Source organism: Cucurbita pepo, chromosome 16 (assembly GCF_057944985.1).
Source record: "Cucurbita pepo subsp. pepo isolate OVF chromosome 16, ASM5794498v1, whole genome shotgun sequence".
NCBI lineage: Eukaryota > Viridiplantae > Streptophyta > Magnoliopsida > Cucurbitales > Cucurbitaceae > Cucurbita > Cucurbita pepo.
In genome coordinates, this window is record NC_141813.1 from 11421742 (window position 1) to 11444952 (window position 23211).

Consider the following 23211-nt stretch of genomic DNA (forward strand, 5'->3'; position numbering starts at 1 on the left):
AATAAACTGAAAGCGTTAGAGATAGAGTTTAATACAGGTATAGTGTTGTTCAGAGTCGTAATATGCAAAACAGCATCAGTAAAGAATGGCCAAATGACCAAACTCGATCATTTACATATCAAGAGAAATGGCATTGCAGCAATTCAAGTTAACCGACAACAATATCATCAGAAATGTGAGATAAAGAACAATTATGAGCAAAAAGTATGAAGTATAACCCAAATAAAGATGAGCATTTAAAATCCACTACATGTAACTCCATCTTTACCTTAATGTCTCAAGTATTACCTTCTAAAATAGCACAAACGAAAACGAAATTAAACCTTGTTGTGCTGACTATATAATGAAACAAGAACAAGAACTCATCAATCACTTCCTTAATTGAACCCACTTCAGTTTCAAATAAAATTGATCACCCATGGGAACATGCATATCTATAAAACCGATGCTTAATAGTCAGAGTAATACAATCGGAAACCGGTTTGGATGAAACAAGATCAATTCCAAATAGGTTCCATGTGTCATAATAAAACTTTCCACTGTAATTATTCATACCCAGACCCTTGAAAAGAATTATACCTATAATAAAATTGAAAGAAACAGACCACACCACCCAGTCGATGACAATCTACATACAGAACAACAGAAAAACAAAGCGTTAATTCACTGTAATATGAAAATCTATACTCAATGCGCAGCAACATCGCTATTAAACGCATCAATAATCGGCTCTCCAGTTAAATCGGTAGTTGGAGTCTGCAAATTAGGGCTCGGGAACCACGTAGACTTAATTCCCGCGAACTTCTTCCTCTTGAGGCATAAGGGACCGTAAACCCTTCCAGCCAAAGAAGGGAAATCATCCACGTCAATCTCCGATTGACCGATAGCGGAAAGTGGAGACGACTCCAGAGAAGCAGTACGGCGGAGATAGATCTGAGAAAGCGAGTTGTATCGGTACGATCTGGCGCTGATTCGCGAGTCTCGCATCTTCGCCAGGGCACCGGGCTTCAAGTACTTGTGGAATTGCTCCGTGCTATTTGCACGTTGTTTGTGCGAGAATTGAACCCTGCGATTCATGATTCTGAATCGGCGTCGATCAATGGAAGGGGAGTGAGCGAGATCGAAGAACAGTTAGGGTTTAATGGCTGTTGCAGTTCCAGGCCTGAGAGAGAGAGAAGCGGGAACCCAGTGGAGGGAAATTGAGTGTGCGAAACGGCGGCCTCCGTTTTGAATTTGTAGGGCGTGGGTGGGCTGTATTTAGTCACGTGATCTTATGATTTTTATTTTTATTTTTATTTTTATTTTTTTACCGTTTTCGTTAGTAAAACAAGGTAAAAGAGCCTTTTTTTATATTTTTACTCTACGTAAAATTTGACTTTTGATTTTGTAATTTTAAAATATCAAAATTTTGTAATAAATATATTATATTTTGGAATAATTATAATAAATTTTGAATTAGTAATTTAAAAATATCAATTTATATGACAAATATATTTTTTAATATGATAAATTTAATTTATATTCAAATTAATATCTACGACATCTATTAATTTTTTATAACGTAAACGATAAGTCATCATCATGTAATTTTACTTATTTAAATATTTATGAGATACTTCAAATTTTATATTTAAGGGTAATTGAGAGCATGCAAATTTTTTAATTACCATCCAACGACATCTACATCGACACGGCCCTCTTAAATAACTTTTTAAAGTATTTATTTAAGTAAATAAAGAGCGTTAAACATTTTAAAAAAAATAGGTATCGTTTTTTAATTTTTGTCATAAATATTACTCAATTTAATAAGATTCATTCACTATATTTTGCTATTAATATTTATTTATCCAATATTCATCTGAATTTATGTGAAAAATGGTATAAAAATGCAATATAAGATTCATTCACTATATTAAAATGCATTATTGCTAAATATTTTGAAAATTCAAATGGTATTAATTTTTTTTCTCACTCTATTTAACAATTAGCAATTATATATATTTATGCAATAGTGCATTTTTTAAATAATTAAAAGGAAGTAATAAATAAATAAATACCGAATAAATCCGTTGTTTGCGAGACATTTATTATGCTCATATCCCATATTTTAAAAGGGTGGTTGTATATATATTATGCTAAAATTATGTCATTTATTATGGCCATATACTTCAAATTTACTAAAGATATCATACCTTTTTAAAAAGATTACAAACAATTATATATAATAAAAAAAGATTACGATCTTTATTATAATAATAATAATTACAATTTTTTTTTTGTTTCCTTAAATTATCAGTCACGTCCTCGTTAATTGTATGCTAGAAACAATATATTACATTTTATTTTAATATTTGAATTTTGTTTTTCAATTACTTTGAACTCAAATTATAAATCACCCAACATTATTTTCGCTTAAATAATTATATAAAGTTAATTATTATACGTGTGTGATGGATAATAAGTGTTAAAAAGTCGTTGAAATGACCAATATATCCATTCTATTGAATGATCCCACTCATGATAGACCAAGGCTAAAAGTGGTATTATAACATTTGAAATAATAATTATATTTTTTTTTAAAGAAACAAACCATAAATATCATAAATATTTTTTTGAAATGTAGGTGTTAGATGAGATGAACACGACTCTCCACGATCATATGACATTGTCCACTTTGACTCTCCACGATCATATAATATTGTCCACTTTGAGTATAAGCACTTTGATTCTCCACATGATATTGTCCACCTTGTAAGCACTTTGACTCTCCACGATCATATGACATTGTCCGGTATGAGTGTAAGCTCGATATTGTCCACTTTAGAGTGTAATCTCTCATGATTTTTTTTTTGGGCTTCCCCAAAATGCTCATTCTAATGGAGAGAGTATTCTTTGTCCCCACATTGTCTCATCCCAACAGAGAGAGTATTATTTTACACTTCCATCATCCAATAGTAAGAATCTAATTTCATGAGACAGCAAAATTAAAATGAAATTCAAAACTCTAAGAATGAAACTAAATTAAAAGAAAAACAATTAAAGATCACGAGCAGAGAATAAAGGTTAATTGATTTGGCAAGGATGATTTCTCACGAAAGATAAAAGGGAGAGAAAAAGCTAATTAGTTTGGCAAAAAGGAAAAGAACGAAGAACACTCAATAATTTGTTGTGAAATATCTTGCAGATTAAGGTAGCTTTACAGTTGAACAGTTCGTTCCTGTTCACATCCTTGCGCCTGGCCACATTAACTTTTAGTGATTATGATCTATCAAATTTTGGATTTGATTCGCTAATCTGCAAGACTTTATGCACTGTTCTAATTCGTTTCTGTGGATAAAAAATCATTATAATAGGTGTAAAAGAGAGGAGAATATGTACCAATTTCAAACTCAGAATAAGAAGTTCTAATACTTTGATACAAGAAGGGGAAAAACCATACATCGATCTGATAATCCATCTAAAAATGTCACTATGATTACAAAAATTACTTGATATACATCCTATACTGTTCTTCATATACTATGAACAGAATCGAACACAACAACTTCAAGAACACGACTCGACTTCGAATCACACACAGATATAATAGTTTTGGTGATCAAATAACACACCACAGTAATATTTCAGATTGCGTTAAGAGAGAGAGAGAGAGAGAGAGAGAGAGAGAGAGAGAGAGAGAGAGAGAGAGAGAGAGATTTTAGTGGAGACCTTCAGGAATACATTCCAAAGCCGGCCTCCTGCTTCCATTTTCATCCTCAACTTCATCGATTCTCGCATCTGAAACCGTCGTTCTGCCTTTCACCTTAAATTCAGCAATCAATTCCTCCAACGAACGTGAACTGTTCTCTTTTTCCTTCAGTATCTGCTTCAACTCTCTCTGAGACATCACCACTTTAATCCTCAATACTCCGGCTCTGTCTCCATCTCCACCACTTCCACCGGAGTTTTCGTCTTCTTCTTGTAGCTTAAACCTCACTACCTTCTTACCAGCAGACGCACCGCTTCTCTCCTCTGCCGTCTTCGGCTTCGCCATAGCCGATCCGGCCACCAGTTTCTCCTCTACTTTCTTAGCTTCCACAGGAGGCGAATTAGACAAAGCCAAACAAGATTCATCTTGCGCCATAACTTTATTGCTTTTAAAACAGCTATTCCCCATAGCAACGGAAACCGAATTCTTCACTGAATCTGCGCCTCTGTTCTGCAAAGCAGAGATTTCAGAGAGCAAAAACGGACGCAAATGATTTTATAGATTGAGCGAGAGACAGAGAGACGTAGCGTAAAGGCACATGAGAGAGCGTTTGTTGCGCCGCGTTAACTGAGATAAAAAAAACAAGATCACAAACGCAACGCCCCCCTCCCTTATATCGTGCACTCCAACGGCCCCCCGAATTTGGACTGTTTGGCTTCTCATTTAATTCAAGTACTTCCTAATCAACTTTTTAAATAACTCCCCATGTGTTAAGAGCATAATTAAATTCAGTTATTTTATATTTATCACAATCCATTAGGACCACCTGTCTACATACATTACTTCATTTATTTTATTTTAATTTTCTTGTCACAATCATGAAACATTCAAATTGATTAATCACTCCTTAAACTTAATTATTGTAATTAATCTCTTAAACATTACAAAATTCACAAATTAATTACACCTTAATTATAGGTCAAACCTTATTGTAATTCAATTTTTTTTAAAAGATTAATACTGCCATTATGCCTTAAATTTAGCGACGATTTTACAACTGTTTTTTATTTAATTTAATTATATAACACATAAAACTTTGATATATATATATATATATATATATATATATATATATATTGTTATAGAATATGAAAAATGTGATGGGATACATTACATTGTGAGGCTCATGACTGAAAAATATAAATAATTGTCACAGAAAATATGGTGTGAATGTGAACTCTATTCCAGCAGGACACCACCCTGCTCTTCTGTTTGGGCCCTATTGGCCCACTTAAATTATCATAACTTTTATTTATTATTATTATTTTATTTAAGTATTAATAAATTTGTAAATATTCTAAAATTTAATTTTGTAGATAATAGGTTTCTACAAATTTTAATTTTTTTTAAAAAAATTAGTTGATTAAGTATATTTAATTTTGAAGTTAGTTGATCCATAAATTTTTTTTAAAAAATTTAGAATTTGAAGACGGTTATTATTAGCCAAATTAATTATATTATCATTCCATAATTATTGTATATTAATAATTTTTATATAAAATTTAATACTCGTGGAGGAGATAAGCTCGAGTAAAAAACATGTGTATAATTCGTAGGATAAACTTACCAAACATATTCTTAAACACAAATCGATGTAAGTTGTGTAATTATAAGATGTTAATATTCTTTTAGTTTAAAATAGAATGGACGATTTCAATAGCTATATTTATTTTTTAAATATTATAAAATAAATTATGTTGTCATAAATTAAAATTAATAATATTTAATATATTGTTATATAAATTAATTAGTTAATTAAATTTGATTAAAAATATATATTTTTACATTGAAACACTGATTATAACGAATATTAAAAATTTAATAATTTAATTTTAATACGAAAAAATAACAAAAAATAGTTTAGATGTTAAAATTAATGGTAAATATGTTTTTAAAATTTTAAAAAAGTATTATTATTATATTTAGATAAATTACAAATTTAGAATTATTTTTATTAATTCAGCTATTGAAATAGGCAGATAACGATAATTTAGCGGTGGCAGCCTCCCCACGCATACTCCTTACCCCGTCAGCCGCCGGGAACTCCTTTTGCTTAATTTACAAAAATACCCCTTTTCCTCCTAAGTCAAAGTAATGGTATTTTGTTAATTAATTCCAACTCCTTGTCTTAATAATCAAGCTGTCACATGAATGTGAACGCCTCGCTTGTCTAAAGATAGCTTTCGAAAGCCGTCGTCGCCTAAATACACAATTAATATATTGCTTTATCTAATTAAGATATTTTTAACAAAAAAAAAAAAAAAAAAAAAACGAGATTATTATTTTTAATTAAATAAATAACAGCAGCGACTTCAAGTCATAGACAGAATGAAATACATAAAAATAACATGTATATTACGAGAAGTCTGTTCAATGTTGTTTTTGTCACGCCTTCTAAATTAATTAAAATTTTATATTATTTTTAGAAGAAATTTAGTTATCAATTATTTTATTAAAATATCTATTTTCTAATATATAGTATATATATATATATTTTGGTGATTGAATTATCGATATTTTAAAACTTTATTATATAATTTGGTTATGCGTATTCTGATAATGTTATTTTGTCGTATAGTGTAATTAATAATTAATATCAGTTTAATAAGTGTTGTATTTAGAGTTGTCTTATTGACTGCAGTTTGAATCCAGCTTATGCTTATGAGATAGCCACGTCTTCTACTTGGATATGATTGGTTTCTCATGACCCCATTTACATAAGTAAAGCTATTAAAATAAATTTTTTAAAAAAAGTGCTTTTGGACTATAAAAATTAAAGTGTCTATTTAATTTTTGAAATTTAAAAAAACATATTTCACTGTAATTTTAATTTTATTCAATATTGCTGATTATTGTTTGTCTATTCATATTGGAATTATTTATTTATTTATTTATTTATCAGCTAAATGGGAATGGAGACGGGACTTGAATTATATTCTCTATTTCCGTCTCTGCCAATTCTCCACCTTGTCCAGCTCACTTTATATATATATTTAAAACATGAAAAGACTATATTGCAGTATTAAAATTATTAGAACGATTTACATTTTTAGTATAAATTATATTGAAAATGGAAGATGATCTATTATTGTTTTTATAAAATATATGTTAGGAATCACAACTCTCTACAATTGTATTCCACAATGATATGATATTGTCCACTTTCATCATAAGCTCTCATGGCTTTGATTTGGACTTCCCAAAATGCCTCGTACCAATGAGATGTATTCCTTTACTTATAAACTCAGAATCATTCTCTAAATTAGCGAACGTGGGACTCCTAACAATCCTCAAAAAAAAAAAAAAAAAAATAAATAAATATATATATATATATGTGTATATATATATATATATATATATATATATAAATAAAGGAAATAGTGAATTTTTCATGGACAATTCTCATTCTGAACTTCAAATAAATAAATAAATGAAATTTTTTGCCCAAACAAAGTAGATATAAATATAAATGATATTTTAAATTAATAACAAGTTAATCTATTCTACTTTTAATTATTCTAATTGTTTTGTTTAAGAAAATAATAATAAATGAGCTATCTAAAAATATCCTTAGTCTACTCATTTTTTAATTTGTTTTGATTATTGTTTCAACTTTTGCATAAACAAAATAGTATAATCTCAAACATTAATTTTTTTTTAATAATTAAACAAAAATGTATTGAACTCACATGCTCTCACATATCTTAATTTATATTTACTTAATGTTTGGATATTATAGTAAAAAACAGTGGTAAAATACTCAACACGAATTTAAAATTGGATTAAATAAATAATTAAAAAAAGGTAACATTAATGAGTAAAATAATTTTTCATACAAAGTTGGAATAAAACGGCCGTTCCCAAAGAAAGAACTGAAACAATGTAAATATGATTGTCCTCTATTAGTTGGGGAGGAGAACAAAACACCATTTAGAGTAAAAACTTTCCCCTAACCTGCATTTTAAAGCCTTGAGGGAAGCCCAGAAGGGAAAGCGCAAAAAAAAACAATATTTTTTAGCTGTGGATATGGGTCGTTACAAATTGTATTAGAGCTAGACACTGGACAATGTGCCAGCCTTCTCGTTGTTCCTCAAAGTGGGGTAGACACGAGGCGGTGCGCCAGTAAGAACGTTGGCCTCAAAGGGGGTGAATTTGGTGGCGGTCCCATATCGATTGGTGAAAGGAATGAGTGCCAGTGAGGACGCTGGGCACCGAAGGGGATGAATTGTGATGTCCCACATTGGTTGGGGAGGAGAGCAAAACACCCTTTATAAGCGTGTGAAAACCTTTTAAAGCCTTGAGGGGAAGCCCAAAGAGTACAATATCGTCAGGTGGATCTCGATAAACCTTCCCAAACCATGCCTTGAAATTTTATAGATTAAATAAAATAAAGGAAAATGGTGAAAACCACCTTTATTAATTATATAAGTTGTTATCATGCTATAGTTTAATTATTGCAAGATGCCCAAAACATTCCAAATTATTAGCATTATTACTATTATTACCATTAAACATTTTAATTAGAGGACTTGTTACAATTGAATCTAATTTATTATAATTATTATTTTTATCTTTTGTTTTCTTAAATCCACTTTTTTCGCACAAAAGGAAGCGACGCTAGTTTGTTTCACTCGCCGGCCGCCGCACCTTGATAACCAACGACCATGGCGCGTACTCGCGTTCATTTCCCGCCAAATTTAAGGAATTTCGTTCTATCACTCTTCATTTCTTTCTCTGTGCGTCTGCCTAATTCTTGAAAACCACCACGAGAGCTCTGAGAAACGCCGTCGTCACTCACGAGAAGCGCAACGCAGAGTAATCGCCTCATTCACTCTGATTGTGATCTTCTTGTTTTTGCTTTTCTTCTTGAATAAGTTTTACATTCTATGTTTTGATTTTCGACGTAAGTTTTTAATTTCTGTTCAATCTTCACCTGTACGATTAGTGTCCCTGTTTCTCTTCAACAGCGATTCTATGCTCTTCATCTCTGCATTTTTTGTGTTCTTTTGCTTTCTAGGTACTGTACGTCCAATTATCTGACTAATTTGTTTTTCAATTCTTTTGTAATGTTTCGCCTATTCGTTCATTCCTTATTGAGTTGAATTTCACAGTCTACGTTGTCTTCTTATCAGTTTTATTAGTTTTGCTTTCATACACAATGGCTTCTTCATTTCTCTGAATACCTGAACTATTCTATTGACATCATTTCATTTTTATGTGTTTTAGCTCCTCTATTTTCCCTCGTTTTGGCTGTTACACTAGATTGAGTATACTCCTAAAAGTCTTTATCCAATTTGCCATCTCCTTCTTTTTTTTTTTTTTTTTTTTTTTTTTTTTTGATACATACATGATTTTATGATCGATCCGCTTTCCGAAGGATGCTGAAGCAGAAAAAATCTGAGATGAAATCCGCAAAAAGCAACAAAGGAATGAAGAAAGATCAAAATGCTTCAAAACTCCGGCTACAGTCTTCTTCATTTTCATGTAAGTACAGTTTATAATTTAACTCTAGTGTTCTAAAGAGTCTGCTTCATTTTGAAAACCTTCCTTTACATTCTAGCTTAAATTATATTGGTCCGTTCTGATTTCCATTCTTGACTTGGCAAATGATTGGGAGGAATTCAGGAAGACGTTCAAGGAGAAGTTTCCTGATGGAAAAGCTGGTCCAGCAGTGAGATCTTATACTGTTGTTTTAATCAGCATTGCTTTCTTTTTATGCCTCCATTTATGTTTAGATATGACTGAGTGGAGGATCAGAAGACTTCTCGAGTTGGCTAGATTTGTTATTTGTGGTTAACTGTGTTTTGTTATTTTGCAGGTTGACAAAGCTGACGGTGAGAAATGGAAGTCACTCTCTGATGCTGTAAGATTTTGAATCTCCTATTTTCATGCTATTTCCATTGAAAACTCATTCGAGGCTAAATAATTATTAGCAACCTTAACAACAAATGATTAAGGTATAAGATTTGAGGTTAGTTGTTCTACTTTATTTGAAGATCGTTTCATGTTTTGCTCTCTGTACTCACTTCGCTACTAGATCAGAGGGATTGACTATACGAGTCTGCGGGCACTTGTGTTTCTTCCTCAGGAAAAAGCTCCTTACGCGGAAAAAGCTTTGAGAAGGAAGGCAGAGTATGAGATATCTCTTGAAGCATACAAGAAGAATCTCGTAACGCGTTCCCACTCCATCTCTTCTTTCACTCCTTCGGCTTCCCTTTGTCTGAACACCACCATATGGTTCCATTTATTATCTATTGTCCCTATCTCTCTTCTCACTAAGATCTCCTGGTTTACAGAAATGCTGTTCGGGCGCTGAAGCTGAAATTGAAATGCCAACAGAATCGCAGAAATCAACCTCTGAGGTCCATGATGACGCAGAGCAGGAAGCTAGCTCCAGCTCTTAGGTATTGTTTCCCTATCCAAAGATTTCATACTCCGAAGCATGTATGCTATAGCACCAAACAATGTACATCGGCATATCCTCTTCAAGTGATTCAAATACCATAGATGTTGATTTTATCATTACGGCCAGCAGATATTTGGTTTTCTACATCGTCTGCCAAGATTTGCAGGACTTCACCGTCCCTTGGAGGTAACAGAATTCCTTATTTTCTTAAACAAAAGTTTCATGGTTATTTGGACGAGAGCTAGCAAGTAGAAAGGGAGTCGAGAGTATGCTAGAACTCTCGGTAATTTCTTTCGGTACATATGTTATTCCAAGTATGGATACTTCGGAAGATTGGAGTAAATTGAGAAATGTGTGGATTTGAAACAAAATTTAGTTTTAAATTTCTGTAAAAGATTATTTGTGGTGCTGTATTAAAACTTAGAAAATCTCGGTCTGATAGAGAAAATTTTCATTTACAATCATTAAATAGATTACAAAGAAAATAGTAAGAGCACTATAATAAATACTAGTCTATAATGGAGAAGAAAATGATAAGAGCACTATAATAAATACTAGTCTATAATGGAGTGCGGTGTGTGGTGTGTGTGTGGAAGGAGGGGGGATGAGATTAAACTCTAAATTTAAAATAAGGGATGAAATTGATTTCATCTTCAAAGCTAAATTAGCAAATTAATTAAAATTCAAATGAAGTTATCAAACCAAACATCAAATATAACTACAGAAATTCTCGACTCTAAAAGCCACCGAAATTTGACACAATAATCAGAGAGAGTAGTCAGCTTTTGTCGTGGGGAATGGGGTGCAGACGTAATCAAAGGATAACAGGATCCACCGGAGGATCAAGGGTGGAACGAAACACGGGAGAGGATGGGCTCATTATGCCTAATGGATAGGAAAAAGAATTGAAGAAGATGGTGGCGCTTTCGCCGGAAGAGAATTGAAGAAGAATTTTTGTTATTTTACGAAGAATCAGAGTGGATAAAGATTTAAAATATTTTACTCTATGTGCAGAACTTAGCAGCTGTACTACATTTGCAAATAGGAGAAACATTTTAGCTACATACTATAATGCCGCTAGTGAACTTTTGAATCTTGTTATAAGACAAAAAGGTCCGATCTTTACCATTTCTCAAGTAGACTTCTACTTTTGTACTCGCAAGCGCTTAAATGTTTGTAAAAGTTAAACAGCGATTTAAACTAAATTAAACCACCGATGTTGCAATCATTTTCATGTTTATGTGTAGATTTTGTTCTTTGCCAGAAGGGAGTAACTTACAGAAGCTGAGAAGGTGGACCTGGCTAAGGAAGAGCAATGGATTTGAAGAAGCCATTATTAAAAGCTCGCCAAAAGCAATAGAAAATAAGAAGGGTATGGAGGTAAGCATTCTGTGGTGTCGGACTGTCGATTCACTTGTTTCTAATCACCATTTTCTTCCTTCTTGTCATAGTTTCCTCTATTTAATTGTACAATCAACTCGTGTTTTTAAAGAAGTTTATGAAACCCATTTTCCTTATCGAACCAGAAATTGATTGGTGTAGTCAATTCATTCTTACCCAGTTGGAAACGATGCGAATGGTCCTCCCACTGTTGCTTCGCGATTCTGTAAGTCTCGTGATTCTTATTTCTTTGAATCACTGTAAGGTTCCGTTTCAATGTCGAATTTATAATTCTATGTAATATATTGTTTCAGTTCAATTCAGTGACTGAAGTGTGGTTCAATGGCTCTCGAGGAAAAAAACTCTACGGTTCAGCGATTCTCCGCTTTGTCAAGGAAATCAGTAAGGGGAGAGAAACTTTGGGTCAGCTCGCTATGAACTTGCAGTTGTTTAGTCTGTTCCGTAACAGTTGTGGTTTGGTGAACATTGTCGGAGAGCTGCTCGTAGTTGTAAGCATCGGTCAACAGTGATTGATGGACTCATCGGCGCAACCAGCACCATGTTGTTGAACAGCTTTTGGGCGTCAAATCGGATGCGTGCATTAATTGGCAACAGGGTCTCGTTTTGGCTAAGAATCCTCTCCGAGTAAAAGCATTCTTTAGCTCTGCTTATCGTATAAAGATACGATGACATGTTTCTTTTACTGTCAATGGGACTCGAATAATTCCCTCTGATAAGACGTGCCAATCCCCCATGACTTGTTCTTCTTGCCTTCCTTTGTACTTATTCCTGACCTACATCTTTTTTCTGCTCACAGTTTACTATTAACGATTTTATGTTCATTAGGAGCTCTATACAATAATTGTTAGTAGATAATTCTGTACTGAAACTTTTAGGTAGAATGCTTGTTCTTCTGTGTTCTGTGTTCTTGAGCTCCCTCTCTTCATTTAAAGTTTTCCTGGTTATCACCAAAAGCTCTTGTCTCCAGCTCTTGAAAGCTTGAATCATTAAGTTTTGAGTCTTCCGGTAGATTAAGATTGTCAACTCATGGAGAGCCTATTAGTTCTTACACTGATTAGTTCGATATGGGTATTTCTTGCTGGTTCTGCATGTTGCCAAAGGCCCGCGGTTGTGAACATTGGTGCAGTTTTCACTTTTGATTCCATTATAGGAAGAGCGGCGAAGGTGGCAATGGAAGCTGCAGTTTCGGATGTGAATGCAGATCCTTCCATTCTCAATGGAACAAGGCTAAATTTGATCATGGCAGATACACATTGCAATGTTCTCTTGGGTTCTATTCGAGGTACATCTCTGTACACATATTTCATTCATAGTATGTAAGAAATTTTGGAAATGGCTCTGTTAGTGTTATCCCAACATCATGTCTTTGATTGTTATTAGGATGAAATTGCATGATCATAATATTACCATGCCTCATTACTCAATATGTAATGCATGGAATGTGCATCTTATTTGTGTAGATAGTAACTTTCAATTTTTTCAATTTTTTCTTAACTATCATATTTTTAGAATTGCTTTCATTCAAATATGGTCACAATCATTCATGTACCCCTCTTTTACTCGAGACTCGCATTGTAATGGCCCAAGCCCACCGCTAGTTGATATTGTCCTCTTTGGGTTTTCCCTTTCGGGCTTCCCCTCAAAGTTTTTAAAACACGTCTACTGGGGAGTGGTTTCCACACCCTTATAAAGAATGTTTTGTTCTCTTCCCCAACCGATGTGAGATCTCACAATCCACCTCCCTTCAGGGCCCAGCATTTTTGCTGGCACCCGTTCCCTTCTCCAATCGACGTGGGACCCTCCAATTCACCCCCCCGGGGCCTAGTGTCCTTGCTGGCACACTGCCTTGTGTCCACCCCCCTTCGGGGCTTAGTCTTCTCGCTGACACATCGCTCGGTGTCTAGCTCTGATACCATTTGTAATGGCCTAAGCTCACCGCTAGCAGATATTGTCCTCTTTGGGCTTTCTCTCAAGCTTTTTAAAACGTGTATGCTAGGGAGGCACACCCTTATAAATATTGTTTCATTCTCCTCCCCAACCGATGTGGATTTCACATGCATCATATGTGAATGAAAATTAAACTCTTTCATTCTTGATGCTGTCTGCTATTTTGAATATATTAAAGTTTAATATTGTACTTTTCATTCTCTATTGAAGTGTCTTGATGTCTACGTGATTTATGTCACACTTTCTGACTTCTGCCCCTTGTGCAACAGCTTTCCAGGTTCTTGAGAAAGACGTAGTAGCCATAGTTGGGCCTCAATCTTCAGTTGTAGCTCATATGGTTCTACAGATTGCTAATCATCTCCAAGTGCCACTTATCTCATACGCTGCCACTGATCCAACTTTATCTGCCCTCCAATTCCCCTTTTTCCTACGGACTACTCAGAGTGATGCCTATCAAATGACTGCTATGGCAGAATTAATTGACTTTTATGAGTGGAAGGAAGTGATCATTATCTTTGTGGATGATGATTATGGTAGAAATGGAATGTCTACTTTAACGGATGAACTTGACAAGAAGATGTTTAAAGTTTCTTACAAACTACCCTTACCTTCTCAGTTGAATCTCAGTGAAATCACAGACATTCTCAATAAATCCAAGTGGCTCGGTCCTCGAGTTTATGTTGTTCATGTTAATCCTGATCCTAGATTAAGCATCTTCAAAATAGCCCATCAACTTGATATGATGACAAGTGATTATGTGTGGCTGGCAACAGATTGGCTTTCTTCTACCTTAGATTCTATTCTGCCCGTACACCAAACCTCTCTAAACATCCTTCAAGGAGTGGTTGTACTTCGTCAACATACGCCTGAATCCAGCCAAAAAACAACATTATGGTCTCGTTTAAGGAAGATGCTGCCAGAAGACTCGAGAAATTCTTCGATGAATGTCCATGCTCTTAGTGCCTATGATACCATTCAAGTAGTTGCACGTGCGATCGATAAGTTTCTAAATGGAGGTAGGAGCATTAGCTTCTCATTGAAGAACAAGTTTCATGATTTAAATACATCTAGAATGCCCTGGGGGAAGCTCAAAATATTTGATGATGGTGCTCTTCTTTTGAGCATATTGTTGCAGGCAAACTTTACTGGTTTAAGTGGTCGGATTGAGTTTAATTCAGATCGAAACATTGTCAGTAGAGGCTATGAGGTGATCAATATTGATCGGACGGGATTGCGTCGAGTTGGTTATTGGTCCAATGGCACAGGCTTTACTATCCAATCCCCAGAAGCTCTGAAACAGAAACGAATTACTTATACCCACCTGAACCAGACTCTTGGCAATGTTACCTGGCCTGGTGGAAAGACAGAAAGACCGCGTGGATGGGTGATTGCAGACAATGAAAGACCATTAATAATTGGAGTGCCACGCAGAGTAAGTTTCATTGAATTTGTTACAGCAGTCAATGGCAGCCACAAAAACATTCAAGGATACTGTATCGATCTGTTCAATGAAGCAAGAAAGCTGGTTCCCTACGATGTTCCTTACAGATTTATACCTTTTGGAAATGGCTACTCCAATCCTAGCTATGATGACCTTGTGAAGAACATTGCAAATGGTGTAAGTAAAACATTATATGATCTACTTTTCTGATGTCTGAGTGCCTAAAGAGCAAAAATCCAATCTGGGATTGTGGTTTAGATTTGCAAACAGACTAAAAAGAAAGTATTGTAGGAAAAACAAGTGTATTGTTATTTTCTGTATGCAGATGTAACCTACTTATGGACTCGGGGTGTTTCTGTGAGATCCCCACATTGGTTGGGGAGGAAAACGAAACATTCTTTATAAGAGTGTGGAAACCTCTCCCTAGCAGACATGTTTTAAAAACTTAAGGGGAAGCCCGGAAGGGAAAGCTCAAAGAGGACAATATTTGCTAGTGGTGGACTTGGGCTATTACAAATAGTATCAGAGCTAGACATCGGGCGGTGTGCTAGTGAGGACGCTGGCTCCCAAGGGAGGTGAATTGTAAGATCCCACGTCGGTTGGAAAGGAGAACGAAACATTCCTTATAAGGGTGTGGAAACCTCTCCCTAGTAGATGCGTTTTACAACCTTGAGGGAAAGCCCAAAGAAGACATTACATTTATTTTTTATCCGACAAAAACCTATCACAAAGCTGTTACTTTCTCATTTCTTTGTGTCAGATATTTGATGCAGCTGTTGGAGATATTGCAATTGTAACCAATCGCACAAGGGTTGTGGATTTTTCTCAGCCTTTTGCTTCTACTGGTCTTGTTATTGTGGCTCCAATAACAAATTCAAAGTCGAATGCTTGGGTGTTCCTTAAACCATTTACAGTCGAGATGTGGTGCGTTACCTCGGCCTCCTTCTTCATGATTGGAGCAGTCATATGGCTTCTCGAGCACCGAGTAAATGATGATTTCCGTGGTCCACCAAAGAGGCAGCTAGTGACAGTTATACTGTAAGTTCTCTCAGTGTCTAAGACAGTTAGCTTATAGATCAATAAGATAATCTCTTGCAGTAACGGATGCAGAATAATGTCTGAAATATTTCCATCTTGCAGGTTCAGCTTCTCAACATTGTTCAAAACAAATCGTAAGATATTTCTATTTTACATCTGATTCTTTCATACTCTATGTTTGAGAAAATTTCTGAGTTCACATCTCAAATTACAGAGGAAGTTACAATCAGTCCACTTGGACGTATGGTAATGGTGATGTGGCTTTTCTTATTGATGGTTATCACGTCAAGCTACACAGCCAGTCTCACTTCAATCCTTACAGTTCAGCAGCTTTCATCTCCCATTAAAGGACTTGAGGACTTGATTACTAAGGAACAACCAATTGGGTACCAGGTAGGATCGTTCGCGTTTAGCTATCTGACCGAGAGTCTTTACCTTCCACGATCGAGGCTCGTACCCCTAGGTTCTCCAGAAGAATATGAATCAGCATTGCTCAAAGGGCCATTCAAGAGAGGAGGGGTGGCGGCCATTATTGATGAACTTCCATATATGGAACTATTCTTATCAGGGAGGAACGATTTCGGAATGATCGGACAGCCATTCACCAAGAGTGGATGGGGATTTGTGAGTAGCCTTCTTTAGCTTGAGCTATGGTAATCTTAAACTCTTTTCATGGAACTGTTGCACTTCGTTAATGCTATGCTTTGAACCAGGCTTTTCAGAGAGGATCTCCACTTGCGGTAGACATTTCAACTGCAATTCTAAAGCTTTCTGAGAATGGAAAACTTCAGAAGATCCATGAGAAGTGGTTCTGCAAGATGGGTTGTCCTGGAGAGAGGAGAAGGAAACCTGAGCCTAACCAACTTCACTTGGTTAGCTTCTGGGGTCTATATCTGCTGTGCGGTGCCTTCTCACTCGTGTGTCTTTTTATATTTTTGTTTCGCATAGTTCGACAATTCGCTCGCTACATACGACAACAGAAGGAATCGTCTCATGCAGAATTAGTGTCATCAAATTCAAACTCGAACTGGACTCAGGTTGTATACAAGTTTATCGACTTCGTTGATGAGAAGGAAGAAGCCATCAAGAGACTTTTTTCGAAAGCATGATACTCAGAATCAGGCTTAATGATAGCTCGCTCTTTGATGTGGTTTGAAAATGCTTGAAGGTAAGCCCCTGATAGCTCTTTGTGGTGTTCCATTGCTTCAAAGTGACCCATAATTTAGTGTTCATGTTAATAAGATTGCAACATTATGATTCTATTTACTTCCATATTTGGATGGCCAAGTTATGTATGATGAGACAAGTATGATATTTATGATTGCTACAAGTGATTCTGTATGTATTTTTTCTTTGATAAATTCGAGCAGGGGATTTTCATCGCTCCCTGTTCTTAGGATTTTTAGAACTATGATATGGATGTGAAATTTAAGACCTAATATTGGTTTTGGTTGTGTTAGGAATCACGAATCTCTACAATGTTATGATATTATCCACTTTGAACATAAGCTTTTATGGCGTTGCTTTTGATTTTCCAAAAAGGCCTCGTACTAATGGGTTTTGTATTTCTTACTTGTAAACCTATGATCTTCCCCTTAATTAGCTGATGTGGGACTCCTCTCCCAATAATCCTCAACAGGTCGATGTAAATCAAATCATAAAACAATTGAGTTAAGATCTCTTTGTCATTTGCAAGTGTAACTTTGTAGCTCATGAGTAAATGAAGTGTTCATGAATGAATTACGACCACATAATCATGAAAACGTGATTGTTAAGAAAAACTTGAAAAACATAAAGTTATTATTCCTACTAATAATATGCATCTTCATTTTCAGTAGCTCAATTATAGGCACGAACGACATTGATGTTAATTTTTTACCTTAGATTCGCTTTATGCAATATTATCTCTAGTCAATGTCTAATGTACTCATACACATCTTTAAATATATATATCATTAATTTGTTGAAATTAAAAATAAAAGTAAAGACCATAATAATTATTGTTTGAATGTTCAATATCTGAAATATATATTTTAAAAGACCAAAATAAAGTAGACTTTTAATAAAAATGGATATTTTGAAAGTTCATCACTAAAATTAAATATACTTAAAAAAAATCAAATTTTAACATATTAATCTCTTAAGAAAAACTTAAATCCTCATTAATAAAAGGGCTAGATTTTCCGACAACAAAGAATTTGAATTTAATTTACACAATATTTTGGGTAGGCTTACATGTTTTGCCTATTTTATTTTATTTTATTTTATTTCTGAAACTCTATTTTGCGTATATTATTAATTGCAATTCTTTTAGAACATTAATAATTGCAGCTAGAATTTAGAGAATGTTTTTTTCCTGTGAAAAATACAAAAATAGTATGCATTTAATTTAGATATTAATGAAGGATTAACAGTATTACATTATTAATTATCAATATATAATAAATTTATCACATGAAAATTATTATATAAAAAATATTCTTTGATTGTCACAAAAATAGAAAAAAAAAATTGTTGAATTTTGATTCCAAATATATTCTTTTTAGGAATAATGATACTCCTTTTTATTATTACCATAAAAATTTGAACCAAACAAAAATATGTCGCTGACTAATAATAATAATCATACCATAGTGGGTCCCACTTTTAAATCATTTTGAATTTTGATTTTTCTTTTTTCTTTTTTTTTTTTTTAAAAATATCATTTGATTTTCTATTTTATATTAAAAAAAATGTATTTTATATATATATATAAAATATTTAGGACTTTATTTTAAAATAGATAATTTAAATTAGTAATGAGTATCAAATCACCGTCCTTAAAATATTAAATATTTTATTTACTGAAGTATACATTTTATAAATGTTAATCTTTATAAGCTATATTATTTTTATTAATTTATTAATTTTTGAAAGTATATATTTCTTTTTTGAAAAATAATATCATATTTATGGAAGATTTTAAACCTAGGAATTTTTTAGAATTATTAAAATATTACCTCATAAATTTAGGATATTTATTTCAAATTAGGAGAATTATAATTGATTTGGCCAACAAATTTACAAAATTTACGAGAGAGAAAATAAAAACTAACTAAAGGAATAAATCACATTTCAACATCCTTTCATTTCATTACACAATAATACTAGTCGAATTGTATCGTCACGTCAAGTACAATAAATAATGTTTTTTAGAAGAGATATGAATTATAATGAACCGATCACGTGTTTGGATCGAAGTTTAATTTCGTGATCGACTTTACTTTCAGGAGTGTTGAATTATTATATGTATATGTGATTAATTGAAAAGGGACGAGGGCAAGAAACGTGGGTGTCAAACAAAGTAGGGACTAGACAAAGAATTCTATTCCACCTTACAACTCTATATGACATTTCTTTTTCTTTTTCATCTTTTTCTTTTTTGTGTTGAGTGGCAATGACGATGGAGCGTTGTGCCTTTTGTCTTTTTTACTTGTCTAACTCTCCAACCTTCGTATTTGGGAGTGTCGTTAATTGAAATCGATCTCATTGAAAAGATTTTTTAAGATATTATTTATTTATTTTTAGTTGAATGAACTGAAGATATAAAAATATGTTTTAAGAAAAACTTAAAAGAGTTGAAAATATATACATATATACATATATTTTGAAAGAATTTGTGTGGGTTTGAAGATACTCTTGTCCGCACAATCGCACTTAGATGGCAGCGGACTTGCAATTGTGTGGTACTCACTTTCCACTAACAAATGAGTTAAGCCTATTCGTTCTTGCGTCGCCTATGGCCAAACGACGTATACTCGGAGTCTTTGGCCCCGGTTTAAGAAGAAAGTTTTAAAAAACAGGGGTATAGAGATTTCGAAAGAGATCTTTAAAAGAGAAATTGAAATTAGTGTTATATGAAAATATAAGCAAAAGACAGTAACAACGATTTACTGCATATAACTATCGAACCACGAAAAAAGTGGAGAGATAAATCAGTCAATAAAAAAAAAAGTTAAAAAATCAAGATACTGAGAAAAGGGATGATATGTTGTTTAATAAGAAAAGAAAAGTGTGTTCAAACCCAATCTAAAATATTACAAAAAAAAAAAAAAAAAAAAAAAAAAAAAAAAAGTATATAGTAAGAATCATACTTTTTGGTGGACGAAACATTTTTTTATAAAGGTATAGAAACCTCTGTTTAACAAATGTATTTTAAAATTGTGAAACTGACGACGATACATAACGAGTAAAAGTAGACAATATATTACTAGCGGTGGACTTTGACTGTTACAAATGACATTAAAGATAGGCACCGAGTACTGTGCTAATGAAAAATGTTGGACCTGGAAAGGAGTAAATTATACATTCTTTATGAAGGTGTGAATATATATATATATATATATATATATATTTTTTTTTTTTTTTTATATGAACGTGAAAAGTATAAATCTTTTCTTACCGTGTCTCGCTAATTTAATAATTGTTATTGGATCAAAATGGAAGATTGGCATAGTGAAAAAGCAGCAAAAACATTCTTCCAAGGGAAGATTTTAACTTTTTTTCTTTTACCACAAGATTACATGCATGCTTGTTTGCCAAGGATTTTGACTGGATCTGTACTATTTCAGATACTTTGGCTGCTACCACAAGTAATTCAGACATTTGAGTAATACAGTAAATAAAAAACTACCTCATTCAAGCTAAATCAAATCTATTCATATAAATAAAATAAAATGCAATTATTATTATTATTATTATTATAAATCATAGGATAATAGTATAATAGTATCATGTTACATAGTCACTTTGTTGATTGGATTTGAATAATTCATGTCACCTAACATTATATGATACAAATAGTATGTATCCTAACCGACAAATTTGCACATAATGTACAGAAATAATACACGCTACTTGTTATTTTATTTCGTGTTCAAATAATATTTCGAATTTATCTTAAAAAATAATTGTTTATATATATATATATATATATATATATATATATATATATATATATATATATATATATCTATTTTACTCGTGTAGACCCATTCCAAACGGAGCAGAAAATGGAGGGAGAGTGAAGAGGTTTATGTACGTAGACTACTAGATTGATATAAGTCATATTAAGTGACAATATTGCTTTTATGACCTTTTTACGAATATTGAGTTTGTTTATGTAAATAATTCAAGTTATTGTGATTTTTTTAATTTCAATCTCATCGAAATTTAGCGGAAAATTATGTACCGTTAAAATTAGAAAATTAAGTTAGAACAAGAGTCATCACGAAAATTTTAGATACTATTGTTGGATGATGCCACAGGCTCATTCTGAAAATGATCCTGGGTTTATAATCAAATAATATTCTTTCTAGGGAAGTTCAAAGCAGAGCCACTTATGCGGACAATATCATATTATCGTGGAGAGTCGTGATTCATAACAATTATGATAATAAAAAATTATTTGAGATATTTTTTAGACTAAACCTAATTATTTCAATCGAAAATTTTTTTCACCCAAAATAATTGTTATTAAATAAAATTTTGTTTCTAAGAATAATAAACTATTAATTCGTGAAATATTTACGGACAAATATTTAAAATTTATTATTAAAATTAATTTTAAAAAATAAATTTATTTATTTGAAAACCAACACGTGTTGGGCTTGGTAACTTGAGTTGACCTGGTGTGGTTGAGAACAAAAGGTCGTGTGTAATTAATAAATTAAACAAATACAAAAATGGTAGGTCCGGGCCCACATCCTGCCATGTAACGTATCCATCCTCCAATACCATGACGCACATTCTTTAAGCATGGCATGGATTGGTATGACATGTCATATCGCCCCCACCAATAATTAATTTCTTAAATTATATTTTTAAAAACTTATAATTTATAATAATTTAAAAATCTGTTTATTAAAGAGAAATTTACACACGACTCTAACATTATTTTAATATAGCTCAAGTCCACCGTTGACAAATATTATTCATTTTAGCCTGTTATGTATCGTTATTAACTCTACCGTTTTAAAATTTATATATCATTAAATAATAAATTAAATGTAAACTAAATAATTGGAAATATATTGAAAAAAAAAACATGAACCATAATTCACGTAACAATATATCATAATTGATTCTTAATGAAATTATTAAATCAATGATGTTTAATGTTAATAAGTTGATGGGATATAAACCGAAATATCTAAATTGTAATTATTATTTAGCGTAGGGGCCACCAATTTTGAAAATGTCGTAAACTTCAACCACTAATAACATCATCCAATTAATATTTACAAATTTGTGATCGGTTTTTAGAATACTTTTATACATTTAAAATTGATATTTCATAAATATTTCAAATTATTTACCATAACGCAAGTAACTACTGATATATATTGTCTACTTTGACTGCAAATTTGGATCAGTGAAGAATAATAACTAAATGTTACTTTTTATAATTTTGTAAAAAAAAATAATAATAATAATATGCGAAATGGTACATGGATACATTTATAACAAGGACGGTTCAATAAATTGAATAATAAATGTGTTATCAGAAAATTTTAAAAGAAGGGACAATAAAAGCTTGGCCCAAAATCATTTAATTCAATATTTTAATATTCTCCCAAATAATTTCCTAAACGATATTTCACTCAAAATTCATAATAATAATTGATTATTTATTTATTTTTGTGTGGGTGTTTTAAAATAACAATCCCATAAAAATTAAGGAATATTATCAAAATAATAGGAATAAAGGTATCTTCAATATTAATTTAATCATATAAATTAAGATACCCAATTGAGGGCATATTTTAAGTCTATGCAATCATTAAAATAATTGAATAATACTCCTAAGTTAACATAATATATAATATGTAACACTCAAATCAAAGAATCAGGCAAAAGATTCTAAAATATTTTTACTATAAAGTAAATAGTATGCCTATGGTAATTAATTTATTTATTGAAAATAAGATAATTCTTTTTGTATATTAATAAAGTAGGAGTTAATTAATTAAACCTTTTATTAAAAAAATAATAATAATAATAATAAATAGTACAAAATACCTCACATGTAAGACACCTAGTAAATGGGATTAAGGCTGCCATTGACCCAAATATTTAATTTAATTTTCGTATTAAAATTTGTTTATTATTATTATTATTATTATTGTTGTTATTAATTAGGATGGAATTTTTTATCCAAATTGGCTACGATTGATGAGAAAGGCGGCTATG

At 32.5% G+C, this 23211-nt stretch overlaps 4 protein-coding genes across 4 annotated transcripts; 2 read left to right on the forward strand and 2 right to left on the reverse strand.

Moving 5' to 3' along the window:
- Window positions 1–435: 435 nt before the first annotated feature.
- LOC111777660 (uncharacterized) lies at window positions 436–1218 on the reverse strand. The gene has a single exon (XM_023657363.2). It carries the CDS (start codon window positions 1075–1077, stop codon window positions 688–690), a length of 390 nt encoding a protein of 129 aa, XP_023513131.2. The 5' UTR covers window positions 1078–1218; the 3' UTR covers window positions 436–687.
- Window positions 1219–3381: 2163 nt separating this feature from the next.
- On the reverse strand, window positions 3382–4360 carry LOC147789094 (uncharacterized). Its single transcript, XM_087118406.1, has one exon. The coding sequence runs from the start codon at window positions 4154–4156 to the stop codon at window positions 3698–3700; it is 459 nt and encodes a 152-aa protein (XP_086974532.1). The 5' UTR covers window positions 4157–4360; the 3' UTR covers window positions 3382–3697.
- Window positions 4361–9317: 4957 nt separating this feature from the next.
- On the forward strand, window positions 9318–12376 carry LOC111777044 (high mobility group B protein 3-like; the record flags this gene model as incomplete). Its single annotated transcript, XM_087118496.1, has 7 exons — window positions 9318–9419; window positions 9567–9611; window positions 9837–9917; window positions 10045–10152; window positions 10281–10340; window positions 11402–11534; window positions 11849–12376. Coding segments are annotated over 4 exons (336 nt in total), but the record flags the coding sequence as incomplete, so codon positions are not given.
- Window positions 12377–12523: 147 nt separating this feature from the next.
- LOC111777616 (glutamate receptor 3.7) lies at window positions 12524–17440 on the forward strand. The gene is given in 7 exon segments (XM_087118724.1): window positions 12524–12837; window positions 13772–15120; window positions 15704–15981; window positions 16084–16115; window positions 16196–16605; window positions 16695–17075; window positions 17077–17440. Coding segments are annotated over 7 exon segments (2739 nt in total). The 5' UTR covers window positions 12524–12581; the 3' UTR covers window positions 17110–17440.
- The last annotated feature ends 5771 nt before the right edge of the window (window positions 17441–23211 follow it).

Bases quoted from the DNA above. Each gene is read 5' to 3' on its own strand.
- LOC147789094 (XM_087118406.1), bottom strand. From the start codon at position 4,156: ATGGGGAATAGCTGTTTTAAAAGCAATAAAGTTATGGCGCAAGATGAA.
- LOC111777660 (XM_023657363.2), bottom strand. From the start codon at position 1,077: ATGAATCGCAGGGTTCAATTCTCGCACAAACAACGTGCAAATAGCACG.